The sequence below is a fragment of the Sorex araneus genome, chromosome 7 (genome assembly GCF_027595985.1).
Source record: "Sorex araneus isolate mSorAra2 chromosome 7, mSorAra2.pri, whole genome shotgun sequence".
Classification (NCBI taxonomy): domain Eukaryota; kingdom Metazoa; phylum Chordata; class Mammalia; order Eulipotyphla; family Soricidae; genus Sorex; species Sorex araneus.
Window position 1 is genome coordinate 76,979,273 of NC_073308.1, and position 11,924 is coordinate 76,991,196.

General features: G+C 40.2%; 1 protein-coding gene across 1 annotated transcript; it reads left to right on the forward strand.

Annotated features, from left to right (window-relative positions):
- The first annotated feature begins 509 nt into the window (after positions 1 to 509).
- IL2 (interleukin 2) lies at positions 510 to 3,266 on the forward strand. Its single transcript, XM_004606291.1, has 4 exons — positions 510 to 656; positions 742 to 795; positions 1,574 to 1,711; positions 3,156 to 3,266. Exons 1-4 carry the CDS (start codon positions 510 to 512, stop codon positions 3,264 to 3,266), a joined length of 450 nt encoding a protein of 149 aa, XP_004606348.1.
- The last annotated feature ends 8,658 nt before the right edge of the window (positions 3,267 to 11,924 follow it).

Consider the following 11,924-nt stretch of genomic DNA (forward strand, 5'->3'; position numbering starts at 1 on the left):
TCCTCAAGCAGGAAACCAATATTCTTCCTGTCTACACATGTAAGACTTTATTCTGCTCAACCATGCACCCTTGCTCTTGGCCCCCACAGGCCGCTGCACCCCAAGTTCAGCACCATTTGTGACAGAGAAAAATTTCACAGGCCACTTTTTTTTTTACACCCCCTACCTTTAAAGAGAGAGGGAGGAAAAACTGGTTCATGCAGAAAGCGTTGGTTGTAAGAATTAGAGCTGCCACTGAGCAGAGTGTGGGCTACTGTGACCAAGAGGGATTTCACCTACATCCAATCAGTCACTTCAGGGGGTTCGAGAAATTCCAAAGAGTCATCAGAGGAGGGAAAAGAAAGGTAATGCTTTTTGCCACACAGGTAGAAGCTTTGAAAATATGTGTAATATGTAAAACACGTAGACACCCCCAGAAGTGTTTTTCCAGAAATAACAGTATAAATGCTCCTCCTGCTCAAGTCCACAGCAGCTTTCTAATCACCGCCAGAAACCTCAGCACCGCCGCCATGCACAGGCTGCAGCTCCTGGCCTGTGCCACGCTCACGCTCGCACTCCTCGCCACCAGTGCACCCACCTCCAGGTCGACCCAGGCGGCACAGCAGCAGCTGGAGCACTTGCTGCTGGACTTACAGCTCCTTCAGAAAGGAGTGGAGGTGCGTTCCCTCTCCCACAGCATCAGCACAGGCAATGTTTCTACCGGGCTGGTTTCTGAAATAACCATCTGTTGTGCTTTCTCAGAATTACAAGAACCTCAGAGTCCCCAGGATGTTTAAATTTTACTTGCCCAAAAAGGTAAGCACAGTTTTCTATGTTTACTGTATGTCTTAGCATCATTCTGTTAGGAAAAAACCACTGATTGGAGTTATAGCATTCCTCTTTTTTGTAAAGACATTTCAATTACTAATAATGAACTTTTGTAAAATGGCTTTGCCTATTTTTTCACATGTACTTGTGAAAGTACATGTGTTGGGAGGGTAGAGGAAATGTGATGAAAAGAAAAACGTGTTGTGGGACAGTTTTAAAAGACTGCTGACTTACTGTTTTATCTAAAAATAAACTCCAATTTTGCCAAATGACCAAAGCCAAGCCGCAGAGGACTCTGCATGGAAACCCTTATCTTCAGAAGTCTTTCTGAGTCACTACTTTAGTTATACCTGCTCCAACAGCCCCTAATATATTGGAACTAAAGTGTGTGTTCACAAGTTACTTAGGTGATTAAATGTAAACTTATGGAATTTGACTTCCTATTTCCATGTTCTCATTCCTCTACTTCTACTAATGCCTATACAGGCTGGAAAGGGGTTGTTTGAATATGTGATTTACATCGGGGTGCAGAAATGGTGATGTTTTGCAAAGCTAAAACTAATCATTTAATAACTAAGTTATGATCACTGTAGGTAGCAAAGCTCTAACTTTTCCCATCTATGGCAAGAACTACATTAGTCCATCTTTACAGCAGTGCTGAGAACAGGATTGTGGTACAGAGGGTATCTGCTACTCTCAAATTGGAGATTAGGTTCTGATCCTGATCTTAGGGAAAACTGACCCCACACTATTCTTTCTGTTCAAGGCCACTGAACTGAAGCATCTTCAGTGTCTAGCAGAAGAACTCACATCTTTGGAGGAAGTACTAAATCTAGCTCAAGGCAAGAATGCAGTTATCAAGGACTTAATGAGCAACATCAATGTGACAGTCCTGGAACTAAAGGTAAGGGTTGCTCTGGCATCTGCATTGCTGGAGTTGAAAGTCCACTGTGATCACACTCAGTTTTTGTGAGGCAAGATCCTGAGGCACCCATCACACACTTTGGGACCAGCTCCTGAAAAGAGCCTCTTTCCAGATTTCATCATGGATTTAAATTGCCTTCAGATCACACTAGCAAAAAGAGCCGATATTGATACTTGAGAAATATTTTGAATGGAGTTTCCCAATGATTTGGTAGAAGGCTTAAGATTTGGTTTCAGAAAATGGGAGTTGTGGGTGTGGCCCAAAAATTGAAAAAAAAAAAAAGATCAAAAGATGGATGCCATTATGATAGCCAAAGGGTATTAAGTTCCTTCCATACAGAAAGGCCATGCGCTTGTGTGAATATTCTTGCACATAAGAAGCACTGTATAGATGAAACTCTGAGGGGTATGAGAGAGATTCCTGCTTTGTTCATTATATCTGCTAAAGCACCAGAGTCATGAAAATAGAAGGAATCCTTGTTAATCAGCTGCATGATATTAATTACAGTAGACTGTTTCAAAAAAAGATGCAGCTCTAGTGGTTTTCAAATCACTTACTAGTAGACTGGGTTGTTTAATATTTTAAAAATATACTGGTAGACAATGATAGACTACATTTCTCCTTTATGTCTAGATATTGCTTCTAAAATTTCTGACTATCAAAAACTGCAGTTTAAACCCTTGTTGCGAGAGAAAATTATGTGAAAAATCATGTTTTAAAAGCCAAATATATGCCTAACCGCCTTCAGGAGGTTAAAACATTTAAGTAATTTACCTATGGGGTATATGGTTGCGTAGCTAGTATAGGAATTACTTAAATTTGGAAAAAAACCCGACTCACTACATATCAAAAATTTTTTTCCTTAGCTCATCAACTATGGGCAGACTTAGATTTCCTTTTTAAAGTCAGTTCAGGACAAAATTCCTAATGTCTACACATTTAGGAGTTGGGAAGCTCACCTGTTTTGAAAAGTGGGTACTCATGAGAAATATCTGCAGTTTTCTGTAAGAAAAGTCTGTCCACCATCCTCTATCCCTCTCCCCCCACCCAGGTTGGCTCTGTCTTGCTTAGGGAAAACATGAGGTGCACTCATGTCAACCAAGAGGGGACTTCACGGGAGTCAGCATGAAGTGCCCTGTGCATACTGGAGTGTACAGAGATGCAGAGGAGGGGGCACTGGGCAGTGCTGTGCTCAGAACCTTTTACAAAGGACTGTTGAGGGTTACTGTACACAATTCAGGGGATCAGCAGTTCACTGCGAACACGGAGCTGAGCAGTGAGGAAATCATGACTAGAGCACATTGTCTGATCACTTCAAGACAATGAGGGCGAGTCTAGCAATGAAGGCTACAGCGTGAGTCTGACTGCATCGGATAGACGGCTGTGTGAAATGGAAATGAAAACAAGCCCTTTTCTTTGACAGGGTTCAGAAACAAGCTCCGCCTGTGATTATGAGGATGAGCCAGTGAGCCTCACAGACTTTCTCACCAGATGGATCACCTCTTGTCAAGGCATCTTCTCAACACTCGCTTGATAATCAAGTGGTTCCCATTCTTAATACATCGGGCTATTTATTTAAATATTTAAAATGCATATTTATTTTTGATATATGGTTTACTGCTCTTAACTATTATTCTAATTCTTCCGGTGGTAAATGGATCTTTTAAGATTCTTTTTGTAAGCCCCACGGGCTCTAAAAAAAATCACTTAAATTATTTAAAATATTTATTTTTGTACTGAATTTTTCACAGTTTATGCAGATTCCTTAATAAAGCTATTTAGCAAAGTTGGAGATGAACAAACCCAATTATTTGTACTTGTGGGAAAAATCCAGAGCAAATGCTCAGTTCTTTCTCAAGTTACTTGTAAAGACTGAGGCTTATCATCCCCAGGTGAAGGGGAATCAGGGATACTTAGGGCTTATCCAACCTTTCCCTCTCTCCTCTTACAAACTTATCAGATACTTACTTCTTTCTAGTTCACTGAGTAAACCTCATCAAAGTAGGCTATTTCTTTCTTCAGATAATACCTTGATAAGTCCCATACAGGAGAGCAGTGGTGAGTTAATAAGTTAGTATGTATAATAATAAGAGTACTGCAAGCATGAATATTTATTATAAACATAAAATATTTGGTAACAAAGGAACTAATGACACAGGACAAATAAGTGTCCCTGAAATATTTCAGGATCTCTGAATCGTTTGGGAAGCATAAAGAATAAATGGGAATTTGACAGTAGTAAGTCCGATCTGTGTATTATAAAACAAAATCTCTGAGTGTAAATAAAAAGTAACTCAAGATAAAATGTACTATCAAAAACACTTAGCTACACTGGTGGAAGGATGGTGTTGGACCATTGTATGACTGAAACCAGATCATGAACAGATTTGTACCTATGATCTCACTGCAATTCAATAAAAATAAAACTTTTTGTTTTTCAAAACCAAACAACCCACTTTCCAAAAAAGAGGCAATGCAGAATAAAAGAAAAATAAGTATCAAAAGACAATGGAAAAAAAGTAGCAATACAGAGACTTAAATCAAACTTCACCAATGATCTCATTAAATGCAATCAAATCTAAAACATTTTAAAAATCAACTCCAACTATACAGCTTAAAATACTTTCAGAAAAAAGACAAGGTAAGGTTAAAAGTAAAAGATGAAAAGGAAAATCAATACAAATATTAAATATAAACAACTCTCCAATACAGAAGTAGCTATATTAACAAAAATAGTGGGCTTTAAAGAAGTGTGACTTGACTGTTGGATCATTGTATGTCTGAAATCTGATCATGAACAGGTTTGTAACTGTATCTCATAGTGACTCAATTAAGAAAATAAATATTTAAAAAAATAAAGAAGTGTAACTTGGGCCAGAGAGATAGAACAACAGCTAAGGCCTTGAGACCAACTCAAGTTTAACCACAGAACTGCGCACTGCCAGAAGTGATCCCTGAGCACAGAGGCAGGAGTATACCCTCAGAAGTGAGGGTAGTTTCCATCCCCTTTCCCCCCCAAAAAAAACTAGATATGAGAAAAAATTTACAAGCATTCATTTCATAAGATAATGTAACAATTATAAGATTCATTCACTCAAGCTACACTTATTTAGAATGTAATTATAATGCTACAACAAAGAACAGGAAAAGAAAGTGACTGAAAAAGCCATTTCTGCATCTCTTCAAGTTTGCAATAATAAGCAGACATTCAAATAAAAAGGCAGAACAGAGGGACTCTGGTTGCCTGAAGAACCATGAACTGCTCAATGTCCATCTGCCCCAACTCAACTAAAAACAAGCCTTGGAAAACATACATTATCCACAAGAGTGCCAAACAAATTCCAGAGCAAATTCAGAAATTCAACCACCAACTTCAATAATGTCCAAATAGCACAGAGAGCTAAGAATGAGCAGCACTATGACAGGGCAGGAAAATAAAACCTATAACCAGAAATAAACCACTCAGTAGAAACAGGAAAAAAAGGGGGATGGTGAGAAGCGTCCATTCCATAATTGTTTTCCAGAAGGGCTGAACCAGTCGGCATTCCCACCAGCAGTGTAGAAGGGTCCCTTTATCCCCACATCCTCTCCAACAGCTGTTGCTTTTGTTCTTTTGGATGTGTGCCAGTCTCTGTGGTGTGAGGTGGTATTTCATGGTTGTTTTGATCTGCATCTTCCTGATGATTAGTGATGTAGAGCACTTTTTCATGTGCCTTTTGGCCATTCGTATCTCTTTCTTGGGAAAGTTTCTGTTCATTTCTTCACCCCATTTTCTGAAGGGGTTGGATGTTTTCTTCTTGTAAAGTTCAGCCAGTGCCTTATATACCCTTGATATCAACCCCTTATCTGATAGGTGAATATCCCTTCCCACCCTGTAGATTGTCTTTGTATTCTGGTCACTGTGTCTTTTGTGGTGCAGAAGCTTCTTAGTTTAATGTAGCCCCATTTGTTTATCTGTTTCCTCTTGGTTGGTCAGTTGCATGACATCTTTGAAGAAACCGTTGGCTTCAATATCGTGGAAAGTTTTGCCGACCTTGTCTTCAATGTACATTATGGTTTGTGGTCTGATGTTGAGGTCTTATTCCATTTTGATCTGACATTTGTGCATGGTGTCAGGTCGAGATCTAAGCCCATTCTTTTGTATGTGGTTGTCCAGTTGTGTCAGCACTATTTGTTAAAGAGGCTTTCCTTGCTCCACTTCACATTTCTTGCTCCCTTGTCAAAGATTAGATGGTCATACATTTGGGGTTGTATGTAGGGATATTCCACCCTGTTCCATTGGTCTGAGGCTTTGCCTTTGTTCCAGTACCATGCTGTTTTGATTATTACCGTTTTGTAGTAAAGTTTGAGGTTGGGGAGGGTGATGCCTCCCATCGTCTTTTTCCCAAGAATTGTTTTAGCAATCCGTGGGTGTTTGTTGTTCCATATGAATTTCAGGATTGCTTGATCCATTTCTTTGAAGAATGTCATGGGTATCCTTATAGGGATCACGCTGAATCTGTATAATGCTTTTGGAAGTATTGCCATTTTGACAATGTTGATTCTCCCTAACCATGAGCAGGGGATATGTTTCCATTTCCTCATGTCCTCTTTTATTTCATGGAGTAGCATCTTGTAGTTTTCTTTGTAGAGGTCTTTTACTTCCTTAGTTAAGCTGATTCCGAGACCCAGCAATACCACTACTGGGAATATACCCCGGAGAAGCAAAAAAGTATAGTTGAAATGACATCTGCACTTATATGTTCATCACAGCACTGTTTATAATAGCCAGAATCTGGAAAAAACCCGAGTGCCCGAGAACAGATGACTGGTTGAAGAAACTCTGGTACATCTATACAATGGAATACTATGCAGCTGTTAGAAAAAATGAAGTCACGAACTTTGCATATAAGTGGATCAACATGGAAAGTATCATGCTAAGTGAAATAAGTCAGAAAGAGAGAGACAGACATAGAAAGATTGCACTCATCTGTGGAATATAAAATAACAGAGTAGGAGACTAATATCCAAGAATAGTAGAAATAAGTAGGTTGGCTCCATGGCTTGGAAGCTGGTCTCACATGCTGGGGAAAAAGGCAGCTCAGATAGAGAAGGGAACACCAAGTAAAATGTGGTTACAGATCCTGCGAGGGAAGGGAGATGCGTGCTGAAAAGTAGTCTAGAGACTGAACATGATGGCCACTCAATGCCCCTACTGCAAGCCACAACACCAAATTAGAGAGAGATCAAAAGGGAATACCCTGCCACAGAGGCAGGGTGGGGTGGGGGGGAGGTGGGATTGGGGGGTGGGAGGGATACTGGGTTTATTGGTGGTGGAGAATGGGTACTGGTGGAGGGATGTGTTTTCGAACATTGTATGAGGGAAAAACAAGCTCGAAAATGTGTGAATCTGTATCTGTACCTTCATGGTGACTCACTAAAGAATAAAATAAATTTTAAAAGAAGGGGGATGGTGGTAAAAATAGATTCAAGATTTAAAAAAGACACACTCAACTAAGAGCATGAAATGGAAAAAAGACAGCCTATCAGTATCAAGGAAATTGACATGATAATCAATACCTCCCCAAAACAAAAGCCCAAGCCCAGGTGGATTCTAAACCTTTAGAAGACATACTGCTAATCCTTTTCAAGATTTTCCAGGAAACTGAAGAAATAGAAACACTCCCAAAGAGGTTCTAGAAAGCAAATATCATCCTGATACTAAAAGTAGATAAAAAATCACAAAAAAGAGAAGTACAGACACATACCCCTGATGAACACAGATGCAAAGATCCTCAACAAAACACCGGTACAGAAAATCTGACAATTCATCCAAACAATCATACAACATGACAAAGCAGTATTCATCCTGGTGATGCAAGGACAGTTTAACATTTGTAAGCAAATCAACATAATACACCATATCAATAAAAGAAAAAATAAAAACCATGTGATCATATCAATAGATGCAGTGAAAGTATGACAAGATCCAGCATCCATTCGTGATAAAAACTCTCAACAAAATGGGAGTTGAAGGAACTTTCCTCAGTGCAATCAAAGCCATTTACCACAATTCCATAGTAAACATTATTCTCAATGGGGAAAAAACTAAAAGGCTTCCCTCTAAGATCAGGCATGAGACAAGGTTGTCTACTCTCGCTGTTCCTATTCAATATGGAAATACTTGCCATAGCAATTAGGCAAGAAAAAGATATCAAGGTGGGACATCCAGATGGGAAAAGGAGTCAGTCTTTCACTATTTGCAAGGTGACATGATAATATTTAGAAAATCCTGAAGATTATACTGAAAGTACTTAGAATAGATTTGAATAGTAAAGTGGCAGGTTACAAAATCAATACACGAAAGTCCATATCTTTCCTATACACAAACAGTGAAAGAAGAGATATTTAAAAACAATTCCATTTAAATTGTGCCTCAGAAAATCAAGTAGCTCAGAATCAGCTTAATAAAAGAGAAGAACTTATACAAAGAAAACACTACTTCAATAAATAAAAGAGGACACAAGGAAATTGAGACACATCCCCTACTCATGGATCAGGAGGATTAACATCACCAAAATGACAATACTCCTCAAAGCATTATATAGATTCAATGTTCCTATAAAGATACCCATGACATTTTTCAAAGAAACTGATTAAACACTCCTGAAATTCATATGGAAAAATAACCCCTACACTGAACAGCTAAAGCAATCCTTGGGAAAAAGAAGATGGGAGGCGGGGCTGGAGCAATAGCACAGCGGGTAAGGCGTTTGCCTTGCACGCGGCCGACCCGGGTTCGAATCCCAGCATCCCATATGGTCCCCTGAGCACCGCCAGGGGTAATTCCTGAGTGCAGAGCCAGGAGTAACCCCTGTGCATCGCCGGGTGTGACCCAAAAAGCAAAAAAAAAAAAAAAAAAAAAAAAGAAGATGGGAGGCATCACCTTCCCCATCGTCAAACTGTATTACAAAGTGGTAGTAATTAAAACAGCATGGTACTGGAATAAAGACCGATCCTCAAATCAATGGAAAATAGTTGAATATCCTGGCACACTCTCAAATATATGATCATTTAATCCTTGATTCAAAGGGGTAAGAAATATGAAGTGGATCAAGGAAAGCCTCCTCAACAAGTGGTGCAGGGAAAACTGGGAAGCTACATGCAAAACGAACTCAGACCTCTTTTGCTATGTATACAAGTCAAATAAAGATGGATTAAAGACCCTGATATCAGACTTGAATCTACAAGGGAGAGGAAAATGTAGGCAGAACGCTCCATGACACTGAAGCTAAAGGCATTGTCAAGCATGAAACACCACCGGCCAAGCAAGTGGAAGTAAAGATAAACAAATGGAACTATATTAAACTAAGAAGCTTCTGCACTTTAAAGGAAATGGTGACAAAGATACAAGAACAGCCCATGGAATGGGAAAAACTATTCACCCAATATCCATCTGAAAAGAGGTTAATATCAAAGATATATAAGGACTGGTAGAACTTCACAAGAAAAAAGACATACAACTCCATTTAAAAATGGGGTGAAGAAATAAACAGAAATGTCCTAAAAGAACAAATATAAATGCCCAAAGACACATGAAAAAATGATCTGCATGACTAATCATCAGGGAGATGCAAATCAAAACAACAATGAGATACCATCTTACACCACAGAGACTGGCCCACATCTAAAAGAACAAGTGCTGGCGCAGATGCGGGGAGAAAGGAACTCTCTTTCGTTGTTGGTGGGAATGCCTATTGGTCCAGGCTATTCAGAAAACAATATGGGCATTCCTCAAAAAACTAGAAATTGAGCATCCACATAACCCAGCAATAAATACCACTCCTGGGAATATACCAAAGGGGCCCAAAAAGTCATCTGCATTTCTATATTCATTGCAGCATTATTCACAGTAATGATCCTGAGTTTACAGGAGCAAGCACTGCCTGAAAAGTTCCTTCTGAGTCCCCAAGGGTTAGCAGAGGCGCTCACTCGGCCACTGCGCGCTTCTCCCCATCAGGAGCAGGTCGTTTAGAACTTGGCCCTCCAGCCTGGGAGCTGCCAGGGAGTGGGTTCTCCGAAGGAGGGACTGTCCACCTGGTGCTAAGTGCCCGAGGACCCCCGGGATGCTACGGTGACTCAAAGGGGTTGAAGCCACCCCTGACCTTTTGCTCCTAGTCAGGGCTGGGGAGGGCGGCCAGCCTGCAGAAAAGGCGGCAGAGTTCCAGGCCTGGCTTTATTTATTTATTTATTTGGAATGGGGCAATAGACTTACCCACTGTGCTGCTGACCCGGGTTCGAATCCTAGGTCCCCCTCAGAGAGCCTGGCGGGTTGCTGAGAATATTCCACCCGTATGGCAGAGTCTGGCAAGCTCTCTGTGGTGTATTCGATATGCCAAAGACAGTAACAACAAGTCTCACAATGGAGATGTTACTGGTACCCTCTGGAGCAAACTGATGAACAATGGGAGGGCAGTGATACAGTGATTGCAGCATTATTCACAATAGCCAGAATCTGGAACAATCTTAGTACCCAAGAACAGCTGACTGGATAAGGAAACTATGGTACATTTACACTACACAGCTACTAGGAAAAATTAAATCATGAAATTTGCTTATAAATAGATGGGCATGGGGAGTATCATGCTAAGTGCAATGAGTCAGAGGGAGAGGGACAGACAATGTTTGAACTCATCCGTGGGATATAAAAAATATAGTTTGAGACTAATACCCAAGGACAGTAGAAATGAGGGCCAGGACGACATGATTGGGAGCTTGCCACATTGGGAGCAGGGGAGTGTTGTAGGGACAGAGAAGGAACCACTATGCCAGTAATAGTTGGGAATGATCATTCTGAACAAGAACTTAATGCAAGGAGGTCGAGATATACATGATACTTTCAGTATTTGTACTGCAAACCATACTGTACAAAAGGAAAGTGAGTGAGATAGAGAGTGAGAATGAGACAGAGAAAGAGAAAACTGTCATGGAGGCAGGCTGGGAGGGGGGTGGTGGCAGAAAGGAAACCAGGGACTGGGAAATGTATATCGATGAAGGGAAAGGTGTTTGAACATTTTATGACTGAAAACCTATCATGAAAAACTTTGTATTTCACAGTGATTCAATTAAAAACTTTTATAAATAACAAAAAAACCTAAAGATGAAGCACATTCATTAATGATATAACAGTTTAAATTCTCCGCAAACTGATATGATTCCATTCACTTTTTCTGTAGACTTTAGATAGTTGCATATAGTGAAGGAGGGGCCTGAAACCAATTAAACAAGTCTTAAATTTATATGGAACTACAAAGAGTATAAAATTAGGTATTCTTGAAGGAAAAGCTGGAGAGCTCATATTACCAACATCCTATAAATCTTATACTAAAGCCACATTCTAAATATGGTGAGACAAAGCTGACAAAGGTGAGAGCACTGGGAAGGAAAGAGCAGCTGCACCGATCACATCAGATGCTACCAGGTCCACTAAACAGATTCATTTTGAGAAATATCCATGAACATGATGTCAAAAAACGTAAAAGAACAAGATATGAATAATAAGAATGTAGACAAACTGATACTCTTATGAATGCTTGTATAAAATGGTGTGGCCACTTACACCCTCATGCCTTGCAGCTCCCAGTTGTGAAAGCCAGTGCTGTGAGAGATAAAACAGAGAGTAAGCAGCAAATCAACCAGGAAGGCTAACCAAATTTAAGAAATTTAAGAAAAAACTAATGCATGCTATAACATAAGCCTAAAAAACTGTCTATGCAACAAAAGCCAGGTATAAAGGAGAGATATTTTGATTTTCCGCTTATATGAGGTATGTAGGGGCTGTAGGGATAGCACAGCGGGTAGGGCATTTGCCTTGCATGCCGCTGACCTGGGTTCAATTCCTCCACCCCTCTCGGAGAGCCTGGCAAGCTACCGAGAGTATTTCGCCCCCACAGCAGAGCCTAGCAAGCTACCCGTGGTGAATTCAATATGCCAAAAACAGTAACAAGTCTCACAATGGAGACCTGTGCCTGGTGTCCACTCGAGCAAATTGATGAGCAACGGGATGACAGTGATACAGTGATACAATGATGAGGTACGTAGCTAGGCACATTCATAGACAGAAAATAGGTAAGTGCGTACGTGGATACTAAAGAAAGGAGACAGAATTGCTGTTGAGTGGGTAGTTTGTGCTGTTTTGTTAGGAATGAAAGAA

Excerpts from the sequence above, each read along its gene's own strand:
- IL2 (XM_004606291.1), top strand. The coding sequence starts at position 510 with ATGCACAGGCTGCAGCTCCTGGCCTGTGCCACGCTCACGCTCGCACTC. Across the intron at positions 657-741 it reads TCCTTCAGAAAGGAGTGGAG|AATTACAAGAACCTCAGAGT; the intron begins GTGCGTTCCCTC and ends GTGCTTTCTCAG. Across the intron at positions 1,712-3,155 it reads TGACAGTCCTGGAACTAAAG|GGTTCAGAAACAAGCTCCGC; the intron begins GTAAGGGTTGCT and ends TTTCTTTGACAG.